The sequence below is a fragment of the Astyanax mexicanus genome, chromosome 7 (genome assembly GCF_023375975.1).
Source record: "Astyanax mexicanus isolate ESR-SI-001 chromosome 7, AstMex3_surface, whole genome shotgun sequence".
Classification (NCBI taxonomy): domain Eukaryota; kingdom Metazoa; phylum Chordata; class Actinopteri; order Characiformes; family Acestrorhamphidae; genus Astyanax; species Astyanax mexicanus.
Genome location: NC_064414.1, coordinates 52,424,905 through 52,451,337, shown reverse-complemented (window position 1 = coordinate 52,451,337; position 26,433 = coordinate 52,424,905). Strand labels below are relative to the sequence as shown.

Below are 26,433 nucleotides of genomic sequence, written 5' to 3'. Positions count from 1 at the left end.
TTCTGGATATTCATAATGTGTTTTTTTATTTTATGTTATTAGGTTTTTTAACATTCTGGTAATCTCAAACCTTCACGTCAATGTTACTTTTAACAATTTTGTAATGTTAATATTCATCTAGCTGTGAACATTATTGTTGTAAAGCTCTATTAGATGGAAAAGCTGCTCTCTACTCTACTCTAATATTCTGTTGTCTTGTCTTGTTAGGTCTGGTCGGATGAGCGTAAACTGGCTTTTGTCCAAATCATCGGTTTAAATCCCAGTTAATACTTTTTTAAAACATTACAAAAAAATTTACTCTAAACGTTCAGTCTGTCAGGCTTTCTGGATGTTCTTAAATTTTTTTTATTTAGTGTTTTTAGTAACATTCTGGTAATGTCAAACCTTCACGTGATGCAAACCATTATTGTGTCACACATTTTAAGAACGTTTCTCAAACATTATTTCTTTAATGTTACAGGCTAATGTTTTTGGAACCTTTTCAAAGCGTTGCTTCTAAACGTTCTTATAATGATATCCGTTAGCTGTTAAAGCTGCTTTTTACTCTACTCTAATATTCTGTTGGTGTCTTGTCTTGTTAGGTCTTGTCTTGTTAGGTCTTATGTCTTGTCTGGTCGGATGTGCGTAAACTGGCTTTAAATAAGCTCTGGTTGTTAATGAGAGAGGACAGGTTGGTAGCCGAATGCCAATGTCTGATCAAAAATCCCACGCTAAAGAAATAAAGACTTAATTATACTGAAAATAATGTACATATAGTGTAATTCTAGAATTAAAGGAGGTCAATTTCGCATCTTTCTCGTAAACCTATTGAATAATGATACCTATTGATTAATTTAACACAAAATATTATCTAAATTAGCCCTACCCCTTGCATTGCTGATTGCCTTAGCATATATAAACATGTTTATGTTAAAAATAACTCAGGCCAATTTGATTGTTTTGTAAATTTAGAAAATTATTATTGCAATGTTACAGGCTAACCAACCTTAAACCTTTTCGAAATGTTGCTAAAGGTTGTTAAAATGTTCTCTGTTTCTGGATGTTCTTATAGTGTTTTATTTAGTGTTTTTTTAATGTTTCCATAATGTTAGTATTCGAAAAATGTTAGTATTAGAAACTTTCTAATAACATTGTCACACATTTTCAGAACGTTTCTGGAACATTATTTCTGTAACGTTACAGCCTAATCTATCTGGAACCTTTTTGAAACGTTGCTAAACGTTTTTATAATGTTCTCTGTTAGCTGGGAAAGAAAGCTCCTCTCTACTCTACTCTAATATTCTGTTGTCTTGTCTTGTTAGGTCTTGTCTGGTTGAATGAAATCAATTTCATTTTCAATTCCAGCTAATACTTTTTAAAACGTTACTCAGAACATTTAGTGTGTCAGGTTTTCTGGATGTTCTTATAGTGTTTTAATTAGTATTTTTTAATGTTGTGGAGATCTTTAATGTTTCCATAATGTTAGTATTCAAAAATGTTAGTATTAGAAACTTTCTAATAACATTGTCACACATTTTCAGAACGTTTCTGGAACATTATTTCCTTAATGTTACAGGCTAACCTTCCTGGAACCTTTTCAAAACATTGCTAAACGTTCTCGTAATGTTCTCCATTAGCTGGGAAAGCTGCTCTCTACTCTACTCTAATATTCTGTTGTCTTGTCTTGTTAGGTCTTGTATGGTTGGATGTGCGTAAACTGGCTTTAAATAAGCTCTGGTTGTTAATGAGAGAGGACAGGTTGGTAGCCGAATGCCCGATGTCTGACCCAAAATGCCACGCTGATAAGTTTGCCCCCAGCTCGGCACCCCAGCGACATGACAAAGAGCGACACTGAGGGCTGATACGCTAGAAATAAAAGAAAAAGAATGGAATTAGCCCCGCCCACACGGCTTTCATAAACAGCCCAGGATAATGCGCTGGACACGAGCTCGACACACCAGCAGCGGACAGCGGTTTTCAATATGTGTGTGTGTGTGTGTGTGTGTGTGGCGGCAAGGGGGGGTGATCAAAGTCAAAGTCAAAGTGGTTTTTGTTGTCATTTCAGCTATATACAGAGTACACAGTGAAACGAAACAACATTCCTCCAGGGACCATGGTGCACATAAACACAGTGTAGACAGAACAATAGTGCAACAGTACAAAAGTGCAGACAGACAATACAACACCATACAGACAAAGAATAATAAATAACAAGACAGTGTGCAAATTTTGCAGTGTGCAAAAAGGACCAGGTGAGGTAGTAATTACTCTATTACACAGTGTGCAATAGAGTGCAGTGAGGTAGTAGGGTTTTTAGTGCTTTCCATTTTCTGGGGTAAGTGGGGTAAGAGTGTGTGTGCATGTACAGATGTTGCACAGTATTATCCCATAGCAATGACAACCCAATGTGACTGAAGCCTGTGGGGGGCGAGGGAAGTGCAGCCAGACTCGTTTCATGCTCACACCAAATTTACCTCCCGCTGAGCCTCATAGAGACGGGAGTCTGGACTGGAACTGACCTGTTTAAGCTCCGCCCACTGATATGTAGTTTTGAAGCTACTGGTGTAAGGGGTGAACTGTTTTTTTTTTTACTTTTTACGCTGTTTACAATTCAATTAAAGCTAATTTGAGAGACTGTAGCCCATCGTACTAGATTAAAAATACACAAGGGCTCTATTGTAGTGACCTATAGCTTGATTTAGGGCGTGTCAATCAGTCTTTGCTATTGTAACAACAGGGAAAGTACATCTTGTGCATCTCGAAACATGCAAAAGACTTTTACTAATTTTCTTAATTAAATATTGGGTGAGTTTTGGGTGTAACAAGAAGTAATAAAAACAAAACAATCAGCGTATCACTTGCTCATTATTCCCATTAAGAGCCAGGTGTGCTTTGACTTCGGCGAATTGCTAGTTTAACAGCGCAGCTACTTGGATGTGTCCAACGCTTCTCAGCACATGAAACTGACCTGCTCGTTTACAATCTTTCGTTCTGTTTATTGATGTAAAAGTTTGCATAGATGCCAACAAGTATGCTATGGGAAACAAAGGGTTTGTACTTTGCAGTGCACTGCCAAGATAGCGATGAACGTCTGACTGTTGGTGTCTACCTAAGTTGTATTCAGTCAGTGGAGCACCTATGTTTTCTGTTGCCAAGATAGCAATACACCAGAAATTTATCAAAATTTATAGACCACCACATCCACTGGTATAAACTGATCCATAATACTAATATTGTGGAAATGTTAAAAATAACTTTCCCAAAACTAAAAATTAAAACATCGTCACTAAAGATGTTGCAGCGACAATACCAGAATGTTTCAAACATTACATAAAAACTTTTTAAGAACATACAGGACAATCTGACAGGTTTAACATAAGAACATTAACTGTAAACCATCCTACTATCCAAAAAGTGTAAGCTGGGTAGATACATACAGATGTGTAGCAAGTACACATTATATTTTATATATAACAAATACATACCCTTCACCTTGTAAATCAAAAATATAAGAGACCTAAAGCCAACACAGATTTTTCAATATTCTTTTTTAATGCACACATATAAAACCCAAAAGAACCCAGTTCAAATTTGTTCTACCGTAACGTAATAAAGCAGACACAGAGGCTGGGAGGCAGTTCTCTTTCATAAAAAAAACTTTTCCAAAAAAAAGCAGCCCTTTTGCAGGAATCAGCTGTGGGCTGTTTGTGCGTGTGTGTGTGTGTGTGTATGTGTGTGTGTGAGAGATAGAGAGTGTGTGTGTGTGTGATTGAGTCAGTGCTGTCATTCTGTAAAGGTGAAGCAATAACTCCCCCTGTTTGATGAGTGAGTACTGCACTGTTACACTCCGTTAATCTTCCTCTACACCCGGCAGAGTCATACTTACGATAACGTACCGATAAAATACAGAACAGCAGAGCGCTGTCATTCTCCAACCTCCCCCTCATTACCTCATCCAATAACACCATCACTGTGACTGTCCAGTCAGAGATAGATGAACACATTTAATAAATGTGCGATCAGTGTAAACCAATACATTAACACAAAAGTTGTCAAAGTTGTGAATATGCCTTGTAAGAAAATGTTCATAAACAAAGACAAAAAAATAGACCCCATTGGTGAACCTTTCCAAAAAATCACTCCATAAAACTCAGATAGAAAAAATCAATCAAATCTAGGCCGGATTCTCACCTAAATGCTCACCTCACATCCGGGCCAAGTTCTGCATGTGCCAACACCTCGATTGCAGAATATAATGCAAAAAATGGCCTGAGCCACTTGTACGAACGATATGAGAATTGGCCTGCTCCACTTGTGCCAACACCCGGTTGCAGAGTATAATATGAGAATTGGCCCACTCTGCTGGAGCCAATGCCCCGGCTGCAGAGTATAATATGAAATTTGGCCCACTCAGATTGTACCAACACTCTGGTTACAGAGTATAATATGAGAATTGTCTCATGCCCCTTGTGCCAACGCTCCGGTTATAAAGTATAATATGAGAATTGGCCTGCTCCACTTGTACCAACGCCCCAGTTATAGAGTATAATAGAAGAATTGGCCTGCTCCACTTGAGCCAATGCCCCGGTTATAGAGTATAATAGAAGAATTGGCCTGCTCCACTTGAGCCAGCGCCCCGGTTATAGAGTATAATAGAAGAATTGGCCTGCTCCACTTGTACCAACATCCCGGTTGCAGAGTATAATAGAAGAATTGGCCTGCTCCACTTGAGCCAGCGCCCCAGTTATAGAGTATAATAGAAGAATTGGCCTGCTCCACTTGAGCCAGCGCCCCAGTTATAGAGTATAATAGAAGAATTGGCCTGCTCCACTTGTACCAACACCACAGTTGCAGAGTATAATATGAGAATTGGCCTGCTCCACTTGAGCCAGCGCCCCGGTTATAGAGTATAATAGAAGAATTGGCCTGCTCCACTTGTACCAACACCCCGGTTGCAGAGTATAATAGAAGAATTGGCCCATGCCACTTGTGTCAACACCCCGAATGCTGAGTATAAACCACATTCTACACATTCACAGCCTGAATCTGCATGCGTTCTGCACAACCAGTGACTTTAGTTCCTAATGAAGATTTTAAGATATTATTTCTATGTTACCTCTGAACATCTTAACCGTAGGTGGTAACTTTTGGTTTTGGAAAGTCTGATTTCTATATGATTTGGTGTTTTGCCTGCTCAAATACACCTGATTCACCTCAGCGGTTAATAGCCAGGTTTAGCAGATCTGTTAGAGCAGGACATTAGGAAACAGTGCAGAACTCAAAGCTCTGTTGAAACATTGATGCTATATATATTGTATAGTTTAAATATACAGGGGAGATTGTGATATGAATTCAGTGAGCAGTGCTTTTATAGACACAGTGTGAATGTATAAGAACAAACATCTCTCTCTCTTTTTTGTTTTGCTTTGGATGGATGAAGGCTTTTGTAGTGCTGCTCCATCCTCTTCCTCTCCGCCCGACTGTCACTCTGACCTCCTCTTTCATCAGTGTGAGTGTGTGTGTGTGTGTGTGTGTGTTCTGTTCACTTTATTCTCTGGAGTCAGAGTTCCTGAAGCAGCTCGTCTGACTGCGTTGGTAAAAGCCTCAGGCCTCGACTCCAGAGAGAAACCAGAGTGTGTGTGTGTGTGTGTGTGTGTGTGTGTGTTTGAGTAGATGACCTATAAAGAGATGCGTGTAACTTCTAAGCATGTGTTTTAAGTATTTGAGACTTTTAGGGCAGTTACATAACCTTTTTATTATTATTTTTTTGATGAAACTTTAAAATAAAGGTAACATATTAACATATGACAGTAATAAACACTGTTAAATGCTTAAACAATGTCTACACTAATTAAACATTAATACATTTTAATGGTTGATAATGCAATAACTAGTGTCAAAGCTCTGGAATATAATCAAGAGGAAGATGGATGATCATAAGCCATCAAACCAAACTGAACTGCTTAAATTTTTGCACCAGGAGTAAAGCAGCATAAAGTTATCCAAAAGCAGTGTGTAAGACTGGTGGAGGAGAACATGATGCCAAGATGCATGAAAACTGTGATTAAAAAACAGGGTTATTCCACCAAATATTGATTTCTGAACTTTTAAAACTTTATGAATATGAACTTGTTTTCTTTGCATTATTTGAGGTCTGAAAGCTCTGCATCTTTTTTTTTTTCAGCCATTTCTCATTTTCTGCAAATAAATGCTCTAAAGGACAATATTGTGGAATTTGGGAGAAATGTTGTCTGTAGTTTATAGAATAAAACAACAATGTTCATTTTACTCAAACATAAACCTATAAATAGCAAAATCAGAGAAACTGATTCAGAAACTCTCTTTAATTTTTGTCCACAGCTGTATGTACACCGATGGTCTCAGGTGGTCTTTGGTGTATTGCTATCTTTGGCAACAAAAAACACAGGTGCGCCACTGACTGATTACAACCTAGATAGATGTCAGTACAGTAAGACGTTCATTGCTGTCTTGGCAACAAAATAAAATAACATTGCTGTTCCCATAAATTAACCAACAGTTTCCTCTGCTGAGAATGTTGGACATGTCCAGGTAGTTGCACCAATAAAATAGCAATACTGCAAAATAAGTCAGAGCGCACCTGGCTCTTAAACTGAATGGCAAGTGACACGCTGATTGGTTTATTTTATATTACGCCCAAAATGAACACACCATTGATTTTAATTAAGAGAATAAGTACATGCATTTTGCACATTTCTAGCCACGAAAGGTGTACTTTTCCCATCGTTATGATAGCAAAGACACACAGAAACACCCTAAATTAATCTGCACGGTGCACAGTCGATGGTTTGCCTATAGATATATAAAATAGGGCCCTGGATTCTGTTTGTGGTCCAGTCAGGATGGAAACTCAGCTGTGTCATACAGGTTCTGTTAAACTGGTTTTATGGATTTTAACTGGTCCCACAGGGTCCGTCAGCACCTGTGAGAAAGGGCTATATGACTCAAATTGAACTGAAAATTGAAGTGAATTGGATCAGAAGTGAAACTTGAACCCGCCAGACTTTTTCCTCAGGTTCTTCTGTGCACTGAAGCAGAGTTTAGAGAGTGGATGAATGTACCACACACACACACACACACACACAGACATACACACACACACACACACACACACAATCCCTCTCAATCCTGTTCGATCGGGTTCAACTAGAACATCCACTGTGACCGCCTCGCTCCACTGACCACCACACTGACACTTCGATGCCCGCTAGTTGCCATGGTGACTGGCCTCCCTTGGATTGAGATTGTGTGTGTGTGTGTGTGTGCGCTTGAAGGCACTAAGGGGCTCGGCCTGTCTTTTATTGAGCCGCGCTCGCTGTGTGAAGGAAATCTCTGGAAGAAACCATCACTGTCATTGGAAAACTGAGTATGAAGGAAAACAATAACATGTCATATCACAGGAGCAGGAGTATCCTGTTCCATGACTTTTGTCATGTCTTATGGAAGCTAAAGTGTGCTGCTCTGACCTGTGAGATATGTGTGTGAAGTTTTTTTTTACACTGAATGTGGATGTGATTTCTGCCAGAATCACTTGGATTTCATTGGACAATATTTAGTGCTCTGGTGATTATGTTTCATTTGGCAACCCTAACCCTGTTCATCTGTTACAGAATGGTGAAATTATTATCTCTCATTGATTCGATTCAAGTACGATTTTAAATTTTTCGATTTAAATGATCGATAAAATTTTTGTTTTAATTATGTGATTGAGAAAATGAAATGACAATTTAAACAAATAGAACATTTATTTAACACAGTAATTTTAGGTTCCTTACTGTATCAAATCTTTTTGCAACATGTAACAATAACATGTAATATCACAGGAACAAGTATCCTGTTCCATGACTTTTGTCATGTCTTATGGAAGCTAAAGAATGCTAGATTGATGTGTGAGATATATGTGTGAAGTTTTTTTTTTTTTTTTTAATTTGGATGTGATACAATATTTAGTGCTCTGGTGATTATGTTTCTTTTGGCAACCCTAAGTAATTGAACCATAACTGATGCAGGGAGTAGCTTCTCATTTGTTTAACAACCATGTGAAAAGACTCTTTAGAATCTGTAGTCAAGGGAAAGATGTTCATCTGTTACAGAAGGGTCAAATTATTATCTCTCAGTGATTCGATTCCGATTTTTGGGGTCACGATTCGATTCAGATACGATTTTACATTCCGGAACAATTTTTCGATTTAAATAGTCTATAAAATTTTTGTTTAAATTATGTGATTGAGAAAATGAAATGACAATTTAAACAAATAGAACATTTATTTAACACAGTAATTTTAGGTTCCTTACTGTATCAAATCTTTTTGCAACATGTAACAATAACATGTAATATCACAGGAACAAGTATCCTGTTCCATGACTTTTGTCATGTCTTATGGAAGCTAAAGAGTACTAGATTGACGTGTGAGATATATGTATGTGAAGTTTTTTTTTTTACATTGAATGTGGATGTGATATTTGCTAGAATCATTTGGATCCCATTTGACAATATTTAGTGCTGATAGTGGTGATTATGTTTCTTTTGGCAACCCTAAGTAATTGAACCATAACTGATGCAGGGAGTAGCTTCTCATTTGTTTAACAACCATGTGAAAAGACTCTTTAGAATCTGTAGTCATGGAAAATAATTATTAGGGTCAAATTATTATCTCTCATTGATTTAATTCCGATTTTTAGGGGTCACGATTCGATTCAGATACGATTTTACATTCCGGAACAATTTTTCGATTTAAATGGTCTATTATTTTTTTGTTTAAATGATGTGATTGAGAAAATGAAACGACAATTTAAACAAATAGAACATTATTACAATTACAATAATTTTAGGTTCTTTACTGTATCAAATCTTTTTGCAACATTTCATATTTCATATTTTGTAAATCTTTAAAACATAACCTTAAAAATAAAATGCAGAGGTCACATTCTTTTTAACCATATTGCTTTGTGGCTACTTTTTCAAAACATGACCAGAAGTCACACGTAAGCTTCTCCCACACCCCTAAATCAAGCTGTGAGATGCACAATTGACCGTTTTGCTATAAATCACTAAAATAGGGCCCTAACTTGCTACAGTTCTCTCCCTAAAGCAGTCACTAGATATTCCCCCCATCACACACAGTGGTAGAATAGAAGCTAGCATGTGCTTCCTCCCAGTGATGTGAATCTTCTGTTAACACACAGTCCCTCTGTATCTCGACAGGCCTGGAGGAGAACAGTAACCGTCAAAGATGTTACCTCAGCTCTCAGCGAACACACGCCCATGCTGTCCTTCCTCACACAGAGCCACGTTCATTATAACCACATCCCCACAGCGTTCACTTACTGTTAGCGCATGTTTCCAAACAGTGCAAAACATGAGTCACAAGCTTTACTCCTCACAACAGCAGAGGAACCCCGAGAGAACAGAGAAAGAAAGGATGAAAAGACAGAGGGAGAACCAGATTTTTCACTCTATAAGGTGCATTTAAACTTCTTTAAATTTTCCCAAAAGTCATCAGAGCGCCTTGTAATCCTGTGTTCCTTATGTATGAATTCTACCAGTCAGATATTAAGGAAAAGTAAAGCCACTCTGCTGAAGTACAGCATTATAAAGGAGTTTCAGCGAACTTTCTCCAGCACTAAGGCTGGAGCAGCCTTAGCAATAGCATTAGCTGCTAAGCGTGATAAGTGCTAGCTCTTTTGCCATTCAGAGGTGCGTATATCGGCGTGTAGTCTGCTACTAACCCCCAGCTAACACTGCTGGAGCAGCCTTAGCATTAGACACTAAGTGCACTAAACACTAGCTCTTTCACCGTTCAGAGGCGAGTATATCGAACAGTAGACTGCATGTTTACCCTGTTAAAAAAAGCTACGTGGGACCAACCTCTAGCTTATATTGCCCTGGCTTATTGGAACACTCGAGGTTCTTCAGTGTGTTAGCTATGAGTCACTAACGCTATATCGGAGTGTAGTCTGCTACTAACCCCAGCTATCACTGCTGGAGCAGCATTAGCATTAGCAGCTAACCATAGCTCTTTTGCAATCAGAGGCAAGTATATTGGACTGTAGTCTGCATGTTTACTGTGTTAAACCAAGCTACATGGGACGAAACGCTAGCTAATATCGCCCTGACTTATCGTAACACTCAGGGTTCCTTAGTGTGTTAGCTGTTAGTCGCTAATGTTAATGCTGCTGCACCCAGCCTTAGTGGAAATATGGAAATCTAAGCTTACTGTAAATAAATGCAAGTGCTTTACTCACCCAAATAACCAGTTTTCAGAAGAGAAATCTGTGTAGATTAACATCCAGCACTCGTTTGACTTTAAAGGAAAACTTTTTTTATTTTTAGGAATTACAGTTTTGTTTACTTAGCTTAGTTTTACTTAACTTAGTCACCCCTGTTCCTTACTAGTGCCGCATAATGTGCCTTATAATCCAGTGTTCCTTATGTATGAATATAGACCAGAAAATAGACATTCATTGATAATGAATGTCTTATAATGAGAAAAATACAGTAAATAAGAAATAAAGTGAGACATAAGGAAAATTGACAGAAAGTTTGTTAGTGAGGGTTAATAAGAACTCTTGTCGGATCCTGAGGGGATTGAGGTGGTTCTACAGGTAACAAGCCCCTCCTCTTTTGTGTTCAGAGGCGAGTATATCGGGGTGTAGTCTGCTTCTAACCCCAGCTATCACTGCTGGAGCAGCATTAGCATTAGCAGCTAACCATAGCTCTTTTGCAATCAGAGGCAAGTATATTGGACTGTAGTCTGCATGTTTACTGTGTTGAACCAAGCTACATGGGACGAACCGCTAGCTAGTATCGCCATGGCTTATCGTAACACTCAGGGTTCCTTAGTGTGTTAGCTGTTAGTCGCTAATGCTAATGCTGCTGCACCAAGCCTAAGTAAAACTTCGGAAATCTAAGCTTAAGCTTAAATAAATGCAAGCGCTTTACTCACCCAAATAAATAGTATTCAGAAAAGAAATCTGTGTAGATTAACATCTAGCACTCGTTTGACTTGATTCTTTTTAAGAATTACAGTTTTGATTACTTAGCTTAGCCTACTTAACTTAGTCACCCCTGTTCCTTACTAGTGCCGATTAATGTGCCTTATAATCCAGTGCTCCTTATGTATGAATATAGACCAGAAAATAGACATTCATTGATAGTGTGCCTTAAAAAAAAACAGTGTGTCTTGTAATTACAAAAATACAGTAAATTAGAATTAAAGCGAGAGAGATTGAGAGCATGAGGGAGATTGACAGATAGAAGAAAAGAGAGAGAGGTAGAGTTTGTTAGTGAGGGTTAATCAGAACTCTCTCCAGATCCTGAGGGGATTGTGGGGGTTCTGCAGGTAACGAGACCCTCCGTCTGATCTCAGATAGACCCCTGATCTTCTGTGGTGAGAACATGCTTACTGAGAGAAGCTCAGTCTCTGCTCAGACTGACCACTGGAGGATTAGAGAAGCAGCAGATTCAGCTTTTCTTTCACTGTATTCTCTCTATTCTCATATTCCACCTGGTCCTATTGTTCTAAATAATGAATAAATAAGGCAGATATCAGATCTGTATTAATGTTACAGTCACTTTTAATCCTTTGATGTGCAACATATACACACCCCCTCTAATGTGCAACATTATAGCATTCATTTTCTGTGTAAATTCATGTATGGCTGAGCGTTTCTATGATGTTTACATTAGCATTTATGGCATTTATCTGATGATCTTATCCAGAGTGATTTACAAGGTTATTCCTGTTAAAGAGTTGGACCAATGTAGTGTTGGGAGTCTTGCCCAAGGACTCTTATTGGTGTAGAGCAGCATTCAGTCACTCAGACCAGGAATTGAACCCCAGTCTCACAAGCAGACAGTGGTGTTATCCACTGTGCCACACTATACACCATATATCTTGACATATCACACTGTTTAAATAGGGATGTGGGGGCACAGTGGCTTAGTGGTTAGCACGTTCGCCTCCCAGCACTGGGGTCTTGGGTTCAAGTCCCTATCTGGGTGGAGTTTCCATGTACTCCCCGTGTCTGCGTGGTTTTCCTCCGGGGACTCCGGTTTCTCCCACAGTCCAAAAACATGGAGGTCAGGTAAATTGAACACACTTAATTGCCCAGAAAAATTGAATACTCTAAAAATTGATCTGGTGTGTTTGTGTAAAGTGTGTGGTATGTATGTAGGTTTGTGTGTGTGTGTAAAATGTGTGTGTATGACTGTGCCCAGATATGGATTGTCACTGCTGTGCTGTGTAAATGCTGTAGTGCTGGATGATGCAGTCCTCCAGGTGGACGGTTGTTTCCGGTTGAGAGTACGCCGTGCGCTATTGGCTGCCACTTCTCACCGGTGTGTGGATGAGTGTTCATGTGTAATGTGCTTGTGTGTAAAAACGTGTAAATTGTAAAGTGTCCTTGGGTTTCTAGAAAGGTGCTATATAAGTTGAACTTCATCATATCTTAGCAATAAATTAATTAATTCAGAATTTAAGATATTCCTCAATTATCTTATTTGTAATTATCATACATCCTTTTACATACATTTTATTTTTCCTTTTCTTAATTTTTAAATTAAAGCTCTGTTTGTATCGCTACCCCTCTATTGCACACATGGGTCAAAAATGACTCGCATTGTTTATTGAGGAATTTGAAGATGTATCATAAAAAACTCAGCCATACATAAATTAACATTTTTAAAATTTTTAACAAATTATCATTTCTGTCCCATATTGTGGGTGTATCTCCAATACATCAACTTTACGAAGGGAGATAAAACCGTGTTTAACCAACTTTCAATGGAAGTTGATGTAAAAAGATTGTATTTCAGGTTATTTTGTAGTTTTTATGTTGTTCCATTTGTCAAGAAATTGTGAAACAGTGACAACTGAGATGTTTTCATTGTGTTTTATGTAAATAATAATGTAAATATCTGTATATTGCCATACCCTATATAGATTGACGTTAGAAATGACATTATGTACTAAATAAAATGACAAAACATATCTAACTATTGCCTACATTTGCACTATGCTTAAACATATCGCACTGTTTCCAGTAGGAGTGTCACGATTCTCTAAATCTCTAAAGATTCGATTTTCTTGTTTCTTTTTTTTTTTTTACAGCAGAGAGGCCTATGCCAGTTTTAGATTAGTCTATGGTCAGTCATTGGTTTGATTCATCAAATTTACAATATCTTATTTCAAAGGTGGGCTTGATATAAGTGATGCAAAGTGATACAAGTGATCTGTAATACACCACATTAGGCACTAATGGTCAAATGTAAATAATTTAATTAAGATATATATGTAATGCCATCTAGTGGCTTTTTTTTGGTAGCAGCAGTGCGCACTATTAAAACAGCAATGTGCAACATAACAAAATAAATAATAAAAAAATACAGGAACAGTCATGTAGAAAATAATAGAACAATTAGAGCCTTAACAAACTGAACTCTATTCTACTATAACAGTTAAACATGAAAAATAAGGCTAATACTTTTTCTTTAATAAAGATATATTATTAACTTTATCTGAGAGAAAGATGCTCCTTAAGGTACCAAAACTATTAACAAATTTGAGGCTGGACAAAACAAGTGTTATTTTTATATTTTTAAGTTTTTCTTTAAGAAGATGAGAATGTTCACATTCTCTGGAGAAAGGGCTGCTCTTTGAGCAGTCACAATGTCCGCAGCGTCGGCTACAGTGTGCTGGGGGAGGGATCGTCGATCCTCTTTTGGACTTCGAGGCTTGAGACCATGACATAATTTTGATCGATTACGATAAAATATTGAAATTGTGACACCCCTAGTTTTAAACATAACAGTAGGTTTTAGCAGTAAAATATTGAAAAAATATTAAGTGATATTTCAGGGGGCAGCTAGGGAATGCCTATACTTGTATAAGTGGTGAGGTGCTATTTTGTAAGAAAGAGGTTGAATACTGTCCAGCAAGGTCAGTCAATCTAAAACTTTTCAAGAGCTTTAAAAAAAGTATTCTCAAGTGCAGTCACAAAAAATACCAGCACAAACATTATGATGATGATGATGAAACTGGCACTCATCAGGACCGCCCACCATTAAACAGCTCCCCAGATAAGAGCATCTAAAAGCTTCTGCACAGAGTATTTTAGTTTGTTTAACACTTTTAAGTTACTACACTATTCCTTATGTGTTCTTTCATAGTCTGATAGATCACTTCACTATTCATTTATTATGTAGGATGCAGTTAATTAAGTGATGCTACATACAGTTTCAGCATCTGGACTCATCAATATGACTCATTATACAGTGACACGTGATCCATCAGTGTTTATTATCATCATTATTAATGGAGTTTATGATGACGTTAATGTACATTTTGATGGAAGGGAAGATCTCCACCTTGGAGGCAAATGTAGATCGCAGCACTGTACAGAAATCCACCATGGAAATGAAAATGGAAGCAGAATTGAATTGAATTGTTCAGGCTGGAAGACGGCATCCCCCTCAGGCTGTGTTGAACTCCTTCCTGGAGACCACCGCTCTGCTCCTCCACCTCTCCTCCACCCAGACTCGGCTCTGTGCACAGCAGGCTCCTGTTCTAGCGTTCCTGTGCTTTAGGGCCTCCAAAATCCCTCCAAAAATGTGAATAAATGCATAAATTTGAGAATATCTGGCAACTCAACCCTTAAGGGATGCCAGTGTCAGCGGAGGAAAACAAATCTGAGCTGTACTCAAACACACAGTCTGGGAGTGATTGTGTGTGTGTGCAGGTTTTGCTACCTTTGTGGGGACCTTACAAAAAAAAAGGGTTTCTTTAATCAGAACATCTAAATGTTTTTCTATGTATTTTTGATCACTGAGGTTAAGGTTATGTTATTTAGAAAGTGCAGTATTAATTATTATATGTTTATTATTTCATCAATCAATCATTGACAGATGACGTAACTGTGGGGTCCCTTTTGTGTTGAGCTCTATGCTGAAGGTATCCAGCATTTATTGCTGTTCTAGAGTCAGTCATATATATTGTTTTGCTTTAATTTATAGGCTTTGTAGAATAATGTTGGGTGTTTGGCTGATTTCCCATCTTCTAAAGTAGCTAATGTCTTCTATCTTCTAATGCTGTAGCATCACATAGTAGTGCATCTCAAAAAATTAGAATATCAATGAAAAGTTACTTTATTTCTCTAATTCAGCTCAAAATGTGGAACTCATATTTTATAGATATATTATATAGATGTATTAAACACAGAGTGATCTATTTTAAGTGTTTATTTCTTTTATTGTTGATGAAAACCCAAAAATTTCCAGTGTGGGCAGTGTACCAAATCCTGCTGGAAAATGAAATCCGCATCTCCATAAAAGTTGTCAGTAGCAGACTGAAGCATGAAGTGCTGTAAGATTTTTTGGGAAAACAAAACTGCACTGACTTTAGACTTGATAATAAAACACAGTGGATCAACACCAGCAGATGACAGACATGACTCTCCAAACCATCACTGATCATCAGTAAATTTCATTTAAAGTAAATTAAGGGAGCAGAGTCTGGAGGAAGAGTGGAGAGACACACAGTCCAAACTGCTCGAGGTCTAGTGTGAAGTTTCCACCAATCAGTGATAGTTTGGAGAGACATGTCATCTGCATTCTACTGTACTTCTACTGCACGACTCACAGTAACACTACCTTAACCTCCTAGGACCTGGTGTCCACATGTGTGGACGTCTCATTTTGGCTTGTCTAGACCACAACACTAAATTTTGCTCTATAAGAGCCTGGTGTCCTCTTATGAGGCCATTATACTGTCACCTAGTGGTGGCAGAAGAACATGTTACAGTTTTAATTTGATCGGAACTTTAAATAAACAGTAAATGTTTCTGTTTTTTTTTTTACTTTATGTGTTTGTGTTGAAGTAGCCCTTCAAATTAGCTATATTACTTAAAGAGGCACAATTGTTGTTTCTACTTTTGTTTTGCTCTCAGGCAAAAAATGATGAAATAAATGTAAAATCAATACTAATTGTGACTTGATTGTGTTCTATCAAAATATATCACTAAAGTCCTCATATGTGGACATCATTCTGTAAGTAAATCCTTAGAGAATTACCTTATTTAATAGAAAACTACAAATTAAAACTGAGGGATTTATTTATTAAATTAAGAGAAAGACTGTTTACTAAATCAAGAGGATGATTTAATATATTTAAGTAAACATATTAATTACATACAAGGAATTATTTATTACATTAAGTTAGCAATATTTTAAATTATGGAAAAATATATATATAAATTAAGAGAACGATTTACTACATTAAGCAAAATAATGTATTATATTTAAGTAAACCCATTTATTGTAATATGAAATAATTATGTTAAATAATTGTAATTAATAATAGCTATAAAGGATATAAAGATTTATTGTTTGTGAATCGTCTGTCCCACTGTTTAATGTTTAGGAATTGTGTAGATATGCTGAACTCTCGTTTTTGGAAAACACACACCAGCGACAGCTCCTTCTGAGTGAGACACGCCCCCAAGCGACTCACAGAGCGATTTTATCACGTTCGTTGTGGACGTACAGTTGGGAGTTTAAACATGTGCCTTGGTAACGTTACGCATAGTAAACACACGACTGTCAACTATCAATGGAAGGTCCTTACAAGAATAGCAAAACCAGCACAGTGTGTGTAGGTTTCTGTGTGTGTGTGTTTAATAGCGTAATTCCACATCACGTCCGCAGCGAGATCACTACCTTTTAATCCTAATCTCCCAGCATGACCCCTGACCCCCGGCATGCCTGAACTGAGAGAGTGACCGACGGTTGATCCCAATCACACACTCAGTACTCAATGTACCGAGCCTCTTCAGATGGTCTGAATGCAAATTTAACACACTCTGCTTGTGTGTTAGAGATATAGCCAAATCCAATGTTTTACTACGTTCAGTTTGATGTTCTTTTTCTAAAGATTGTATAGCTTTATAGTTCACGCCAAATATAACGGGACACACACCTTCCAGGAAGTTTAATTTTTGTCACATTAGTCCAAGAATATTTACCCAAAGTTCTGGAGATCATCAAGATGTTAGTTGGTAAATTTAGGTCAGCAGTGTTTTTTATATTGAAATTCTCCCATGGAGACCATTTTCACCCAGTCTCTTATTTCTTATTATTGAATGATTAACACTGATCTTAACTGAGGCGAGTGAGATCCTGCAGTTCTTTAAATGCAGTTCTGGGTTGTTTTGTGACCTCCTGGATGAGTTGTTCATGCCCTTTTGGAGTAATTTTGTTCGATCGGCCGGTCACTCCTGGGAAGGTTCACCAGTGTTCCATGTTTTCTCCATTAGTGAATAATAATAATAGTGAATCACTGTGGTTCACTGGAGTCGCAAAGCTTTAGAAATGATTTTATAAATGAATTTCCTCAGACCGGGGTAATATGTATTGCTTTTTGAGATCTTTTAGCTGCTTCATGTTGTAATCAGACCTGGTTGTGGTTAGTAGTGTAATTGAACTCCAACTTTTCAAAAAAGTGTGATTAATCACAGTTTATTTATGGGGGCAAACACTTTTTCATTAAGTGCTAGATTGTTTTTTTTTTGGATTTTGGATTTTTTTCCCTTAATAAATGAAATAATCATTTAAAAAGTGACTTTTATATTTACTCTGGTTATACTTGTTTGATATTCAATATTTTATGTTAATCTGAAAAATGTAAGTATGACGAAAATGCAAAAACAAAAGAAATTTGTAAGGAGGGTAATATTTTTCACACCACTGTAGTCAAGTCAAGTCAAGTAGTTTTATTGTCAATACTGCATATGTACAGGACATACAAAGAATTGAAATTACGTTACTCTCCTTCCCAATTTTACAGCAGGTACAGATAATAGATATAATAAAAGAAAGGATGGGAGACACTATGTGTACAATACAGCAGGGACACAAATAGACATACATGAGTCTGTGTGTGTTGAGGAGTCTCACTGTCTAGGGAAAGAAGCTGTTACAGAGTCCAGTATTGGAGGCTTGGATGCTCTAGTATCTTCTGCCATAAAGCATCAGTGTAAAGAGTTTTAGTGAGGGATGGGTTTCTTATATGCTGGATGATTTGCAGATGTAGTAGTGTCTGGTGTAAATGTTTGTGTTGGTTGCTTGTGGTAAAATAATGGTTTGCATTACAGTGTTATATTAAAAAAAAACACGTTTCTCACATAATGTTTAAGAACATTCAGAGAACCAAAATTTGGCTTTCCAAACACATTCTAACAGCTAAAAATTGTTAATTGGGATGTAACCTCATCACAACAAACTGGAATACAAATCACTACCTACATTCACAGCCACTTTATGCAGATACTTTACTATAAGTCCACCTGTGGGAAAAGAAAATATAATTTAATGCTCGTTTTAAGGGTGTTTTGCATGTTTTGGTTGCGTTACTGCATGTTTTCAGCTCTCTCCACCCCGTCAGCACTTGGTATTTAGCGGTGTGGAGTGTGTAAATGTCAGGCAGACTGCAGTTGTGTTTTATACAGACGATAATATTCACTCAAGCTGTAAAGGTTAAGTGTAGTCTCACATTTATAAACTCTCTGCGATACAAACGGCTCAGTTAGCACTGTCACAGTCCTGCGTTTATGAGCGGCGGTCTATAAATGCTGTGTTCTGTTCATTTCTCTGTTGTTTTCTTCTTCTTATTATTCTGTGTTAATGAATCTTGGCACTGCTTTGTTTACTCCACATCTTTATCTGTTATATGAGTGGATGCTCGAGACCCCGGGGGCAAAGACTGTTCCTCCCAGACAACATCCGCTCTGAATCTTCTGCACAATCTCCTTCCACTCTCTGCTCACTTTCAGAGTGATATTATAGATGTTACGGTGTTATGGGGGGAGGTGGACTCAAATTTATATTTTTGTTTATTAATATATTTATTATTATTGATATATCTGGATGTAGATGGTTTGCTGTATATGGAATGGAGTGATTGAACTGGGATTTGCAACTTCCAACTTTTGGGACTACAGACCAGTGCACTACTTAGAATGTGTGCAGTGGCTTTGGAAAAGGCTTTGAAAATGGCAGTGAAAAAAAGGCGGGAAAATCCAACAGATTTTCAGATGAGCATGAGCCCAGATTCACCGGCTCATGCACTGCAGTGTCCAGGCCCTCTGCTGGTAGTTGGTGGCACATGTTGCTTTCTTACAGTAGGTCATTGTCTGAGTTATAAACCTGACGTTTTTCCGCCCATCTCAGCCACATTAATCGGTGTTTAGATTTTACCTGCTCAAAACCTGGTTATGGTGATCTACCACCACCTACCAGTCGTCTACTAATGGAGCTTGAACCCTACCATAACATATCTACAGTGGCATGCTAGAAGTCATGAAGAGAAATTTGAATTTGCCATTAAGTGTTTGATTGACTTGGGATCGCCCACCTGTATAAGTTGTGTGGTGTTTTCTTGTGAGTAAGGTTGGCAAGGTGACATAAATTATTGGAGTTTGACTGAGGCCTGTAGTGTAAAAAGGGAATTCACCATAGGAGGTCAACTAGTTACATGCCCCATGACATTTTGAGTTAAAATATAAGAGTCTATAGTAGGGGCATTTGGACCTGAATGGTGGTAAATCTGATGAATCAAAGTAGAGGTCTTCACTCCCATGGAAGACATATCGGTCAGAATATCTTACGGTGCGTGACAGAATTGAATTATTTATAGTTCCTGGTGGGAGCGTGTATCTGTAGAAATGTATCTGCAGAAAAATCCTGCAAATTAGGATATAATCTAGAAAATTATGATAATCATGCAATGGTTTCCATGCATAACGAACAGAAGGAAAACAACAAATCAGAAAGATTATTATTGTATTATTATATTATTATTAATAAATAAAAACTATTGCCAGGGTTTTAATCAGTCAGTGGAGTTCCTGTATTTTTCATCGCACATACCTCACATACCTCACTTCCAGAGTGTAGATTTATTCCTAAAGTCCGGCGCTAATTTAACGGTGTGGGCACAAGATATGAAAATAGACTGTTAACGGGGTGTAAGATGGCAAAGAGCTTTGTAACGTGCCTTGTGCAGAGTGTACTATAGGGCCCAAAAAGTCTGGACCAAACAAAATAACTAAAGTCAGTCAGTGTTGTGTAGTTGGTGATTGGTAGGCTGGTGGTTGAATGGCGCTCAGATCCGAATAACCCCACACATTTTCAAGCAGCTGTTTGATTGAATAGCCTGAAGGAGTTTACACAGTGGTTTCCATCACTCTATCCTTACAGCTCTTAAATCTCTTCACTGAGCAGACTGGCGTCAGATCAATACAGCCACACAGCTACAGATTCCCCCAAAAAACAGGCCTGATTTTGCGGGATGCCACAAGCCTGCTGATACCGGCGCTGATTTTTTTATCTTCCTTTTTAAAATAATGGTGCTACAAATGGTTGTTTGTATAACGGCCATTTTTGCTTTATTAAAAGACACAGATTTGGAGAAAATCCTTTAAATTGGAGTACTTTACATCCAAAAGTAAATTGGCATCCATTCCCCAAACATTTGGGGCCCTATTTTACTGATCTATAGACGAACCATCAACTACACAATGTCCAGCTTGATTTAGGGCGTGTCGGCGTATCTTTGCTATCATAACGATGGGAAAATTACACCTTGTGCAGCTTGAAACGTGCATAAAGAATGTAGTATTTCTCTTAATTAATTAATCATGAGTGTGTTTTGGGCATAACACCATTCCTATTAAGAGCCAGGTGCGCTCTGACTTGACTCTGGCGGATTGCTTTTTTTAATGGCGCAACTACCTGGACGTTTCCAATGCTTCTCAGCAGATGAAACTGGTCTGCTTGTTCATTCTGTATATTGTTAATCTAAAAGTTGGGTTTGTGTACTGCAATGTGTGTAACAAGCAGAGGTGTATGTGCATTGGGGACAATTCTAGAAAATTCACTGCCAAGATAGCAATGAACATCTGACTGTTGACCTCTGTTGCCAAGATAGCAATATTCCAGAACTTTACCTGAACACACCTCATTTCCAGACCACCACACCCATCAGCGTAAATATATTCACGAACACTATTGCTTTTTAATCGAGGGAAGTGGAAGGCATGAAAAAACAGGCCTGATTTTGAAGAATGCTTTCAGCTGTAGCCTTAAGCAGCAGCCACAAGCCTGCTGATACCAACGGACTCTCAGAGGAACCGGCGCTGATTTCAGAGGAGCTGGCAGCACAATCTGAAGCCCTGGAGATGCTACTGAGAGTGTTAGCTTCACTAACACACTAATATACACACATATATACACTCAGATACATATATATATATACAGTGATAGAGTGTATGGAAGAGTGTGTTAAAGAGTGATTACAGTCTTCTTCATTTACAGTGGCTACAGAAGCGCTGGCGTTAAGCCCGGCTGTACGGATCGCCTGCTGCCGCCATCAGGAGACTGTCTTTGCTGCAGGCTTGTTGTTGTAGAGATAAACTAGTGTTACCCACAGTAAATTACTGTCATTTAGCTGCTGTTTGTTGTAATTCTCTGGTGGAATCATCAACACCTCTATGGTGGTATCTTCTATATGCATTGAAAGTTTGTAGACACACTTGTTTCCCATAGTCTTTATTAGAAATGGAACTTAATGTCTTAAAGGCCTTTCTGCAACCAGTACGGCAGGGGTGTCCAAACTTTTTTTGTTGGAAGGAGAAATATATTTGAAGTCACGGGCCACAGACTCTGTAATAAAACAAATAATGAAATATACCACTTTAAATAATACTTTTTTCCTGATTATTTCATTTACACACCATTTTACTTGACTTATTATCTTTATCTATCTTTCACAGTGTTGTGTAAACTAAGATTTTTTAAATTGATGTTTAATTTCATGATGTCTCTTAATATTAAACTCCTTAGTTACGGCAACTTTTAGACTCTTTGGCTCGTTTTTCTGCGTTACAACTGCGCACTCTCTCTGCTTTTAGACTCTTCGTTTTTTTTTCTATGCAACAACTGCGCACTCTCTACGCTTTTAGACTCTTTGGCCTGTTTTTCTTCGCTATAATTGTGCACCCTCTCTGCTTTTAGACTCTTTGGCCCATTTTTCTGCGCTATAACTGCGCACCCTCTCCGCTTTTAGACTCTTTGGCCTGATTTCTGCGCTATAACAGCGCACTCTCTCCGCTTTTAGACTCTTTGGCCTGATTTCTGCGCTATAACTGCGCACCCTCTCCGCTTTTAGACTCTTTGGCCCGTTTTTCTGCGCTATAACTGTGCACCCTCTCTGCTTTTAGACTCTTTGACCCGTTTTTCTGCGCAACGACTTCGCTCTTGCCACTTTTAGACTCTCTGGTCCATTTCTGACACCTAGTGTTCAAACTTTGAATGTTAAAAAAACAGCTGAACAGTGGGCCAACTTTCAAAAAATTCTAAAATACCTCGCGGGCCACTCTAAAAAAGGAAACAGGCCGCAAATGGCCTGTGGGCCATAGTTTGGACACCCCTGCAGTACGGTTCCGTAAGATGTGAAAATCTATATGATTTAACCCCGATTTCTTCTTAATTTGGAAGGCCAATTACCCAATTCCGATTAGTATGAACTTGTAAATCAAATGTACTGATGAGCACCACCTACCCTCCCAGAGAGAGCATTGTCAATTGAAGTCTCTCAGACTTTGGCTGCTGATGCCAAAGCAGCATGATATAGAATTCGATCCAGAAGTAAAAAAATGTTTGGGCCAAAATGAGTGTGGTGGCCGTCACAGCAAATCTAATGTCTAAAACCTCTCCTTCTTTCTGTCTTTCTCTCAGTCTGGTGGCCACGAAGGAGCCGGAGAGCCCTCGAAACAGAGCAGTGCCCATGTCTCCTTCAGACTTCCTGGACAAACTCATGGGGAGGACCTCAGGATACGATGCCAGGATTAGACCCAACTTTAAAGGTACGACTGAGCTGAAAACAGAACTGTATATAAACAGCTGTGAAAGCTTTATCTATTGGAAAAACAGTTAAAAGAGCAATTCATTTTTGTTCTCTTAATCAAGTTTTAGTCCAGAAATCCAGAAATGACACAGATCTCATTCTATCTCAGATTTTGCTTGGTTATGACTGAGTCATATTTTCATCCTATTTTGTGTCCCTCTGGTCTGTCTCTGTGTCTCTGCCCCTGTCTTCAGTATGCTCACCTGTTTGTAGCTCCGCCTCTTAGTTACCCGGTCCCAGGTGTTCCCCGTTTCCTGTCCCCTTCTGTGTGTATACAGTAAATAGTCCCCATTGTTCCTGTGTTGCTCATCCGTGGTATACGTCCTACAGTCAGACAGGTTACATGTTTTGGTACCACTTTAGTCTTTTTATAAAGACTACCTTTATAAAGGGTTTATAAATGGTTTACAATTCGTTTATTAATGGCTACTAATTAGGTTGTAAATGCCTTAAAAATCACTAATAATCGGTTATAACACATACATAGAAAGGGCAACAATGACCTGTTGTTTGCCAAATAGTGAACCCACAGCCATCTTTACTGTTGCCCTTTCTAATTATGTGTTATAACTGATTATTAATGATCTTTAAAGCATTTACAACCTAATTAGTAACCATTAATAAACTAATTGTAAACCATTTATAAACCCTTTATAAAGGTAGTCTTATTTTAAAGTGGTACCAAAACATAACCTGTCTGACAGTAGGATGTATACCATGGATGAGGAACACAAGAACAAGTGGGACTATTTACTGTATACACAAAGAAGGGGACAGGAAACAGGGAACACCTGGGACAAGGTAACAAGGAGGCGGAGCTACAATTAAAACAAAAGAAATCTTCAGGTCAAAGTGTCATAGCATCTTGTTCCACTGGACCACAATTTACACCACTCTGTGTTCTATAAACAGGTCTAGAACCTTTACAGCTTCAATAATTGTCCACTATTTCTCATGCCCTGTCCCGTGTCTCCGCCCAGTTTTCAGCGTGCTCATCTGTTTGTAGCTCCACCTCCTTGTTACCCGGTCCCAGGTGTTCCCTGTTTCCTGTCCCCTTCTGTGTGTATACAGTAAATAGTCCCTACAGTCAGTCAGGTTACATGTTTTTTATGTCTCCTGTGTTATATCCTGGGTTATTTTTTTTTATAATGACCAGTTTTGATTTGTTCAAAGACACAGATTTGGAGAAAATCCTTTAAATTCTAGTAATTTACATTAAAAAGTAAAAATTTGCATCCATTCCCCAAACACTTGGGACCCTATTTTAGGGATCTGTAGAAGAAAGAAATTTACCTGAACACACCTCACTTCCAGACCACCACGCCCATCAGTGTAGATTTATTCACAAGCGCTGTTGCTATTTAATTGAGGGAAGTGGAAGGCAGAAAAGACTGTTGGTGGTGTGTAAGATAGCAATGTACGTTTCTTCACATATATCTCCTTTACAAATAAACTGTTCGATAGAGGAATCAATATGAACAGAAATTAGGGGTTTATTAAGGTATTTTTATTTTTTTGGCTTGCAACTATTTGGTTTTTGCTGTGTATTAAACATATAATACATAATAACAGTTTATTAATCTGTGCAACAATATATCATGCCTACTTGGTATACCAGGTGGTTGCTATGGTCTCTCAAAAGCCCATGTTGATGTTTGCTGCTAATTACACCATAATATCAGTAATCTACATGGCATGGTAGTAAGGGTGCATTGTGTACTATTACAACTAATACTGTAAATATTAGTGTTTCTTTCACAAATTTAAATTATATGAGTTAAAAGGTTTGAGTTATATGAGTTAAAAGTTTAGGCACTAAATTTGATCTTGTTGGATGTTGGAAAAACTATGATTTAACCCTGTTATTTCCTCAAAATGAAAGGCCAATTATCCAATCCTAATTTATATTACCTCTAAATCGCTTGCTCTGTTGCAGCATCACTAAACAGTGCACTCGCTACCTTCTCAGAGAGAGCATGGTCAATTGAAGTCTCTCGGACTCCGGCTGCTGATGGTGAAGCAGCACAATATTCAGTATAATTAAAACCAGAAACCTTCAGGCTAATGTTATAGCATCTTGTTCCACTGGACCACAATTTATGCCACTCTGTGTTCAGAGGTCTAGAACAGGTCTAGAACCTTTACAGCTTCAATAAATGTCCACTATTTCTGTTTCTCTGCTCTCTGTCCACTCGTGCTCTCTTCAATTTCCTATGGTCTCTCAATAGCCCATGTTGATGATTGCTCCTAATTACAGCATAATATCAGTATATCAGTAATCTACATGGCATGATGGTTAGAGTGAATTATATATTATTAGAACTAATTCTGTAATTATTGGAGTTTTTTTCACAACTTTAAATTATATGAGTAAAAATAACTATACATGATACTATCATCTATGTTTAGGTACTAAATTAATTATTGTTGGATGTTAAAAACCTATGTTTTAACCCAGTTATAGGGTACATAAGGCAAAGTGTCTTAGTGAAGCTTTAATTTACAGTTATAAACTCATTGATCATTGATGATCTCATGCCATTTAAATGCTAGGCTTGGTTTAACAGTGTTTAGCAGAGGCAGAGGTGATCAAAGATGATTGGTTAAAGGAACAAACAGAGGACACACAGAGACAAGGACAGGTCACATGATATTAACTCTTTAATCCCAAGACAAATCAACAGCTAGTACAGTTAAGTGTTATTGAACTTTAACATATAAAAGATGTAACTGATCAGAACAGTTTATTGATTTGTGCCACAGTCTACCATGTTCATAGAAGGTCATGCAGTGTCCTTCACACTATAGTGGCCTTTATTAATTTTGAAGAAACAAATCAATAATAAGTATTTCCACCAAGGTGATTTGACCTGTGTGTAGTGAAGTGGTGTGTTTTAAGTGTATGTGTGTGTGTGTGTGTGTGTGTGTGTGTGTGTGTGTGTGTGTGTGTGTGTGTGTGAAGATTACCTAAGAGAATAACATCTAAAAACACAATAATAAAAGGTAACAGTGAGGTTATTTTATGTATATGGTAAAGTTGGTACACAGTAAATAGCCTTATTTAATGTTCTAATCCATATTATTGCAATTACTACTCAAGTAAGTAAAGAAAAAAATCACTTTAAATAAGGAAAGTCAGTCTATTCATCAGTCAAGACCCTCAAAGACCATCAAAAACGTTATGATGAAACTGGCTCTCATCAGGACCGACCCAGAGAAAGGAAGATCAGCCTCAGGAACAGCAAGTTAAAAACAGCTCCCCAGATAGGAGCACCTAAATACTTCACAGTATTTTGGTTTGATTCCACTTTAAAATAGCTTTTGTCAAGACGAATAAAATGGTATTAATGGTGAAAAAGGAAACCCTGGCTGCTGATTGGCTTAATAAAAAGTGATTGGCATCAAAAAGCGATGTGATTGTGATTGGCTTTAGTTAAAAATGATTGGCATATCCTTC

The 26,433-nt window shown here is 37.9% G+C and overlaps 1 protein-coding gene across 2 annotated transcripts in view; it reads left to right on the top strand.

Moving 5' to 3' along the window:
- The window catches only part of glra3 (glycine receptor, alpha 3), a 152,560-nt gene that overhangs the window by 40,552 nt on the left and 85,575 nt on the right, over positions 1-26,433 (top strand). For both annotated transcript variants that reach the window (XM_049481396.1, XM_049481397.1), the window contains exon 2: positions 22,808-22,935. In XM_049481396.1, coding sequence (XP_049337353.1) covers positions 22,808-22,935 — 128 coding nt within the window. The remainder of the gene's footprint in view (positions 1-22,807; positions 22,936-26,433) is intronic.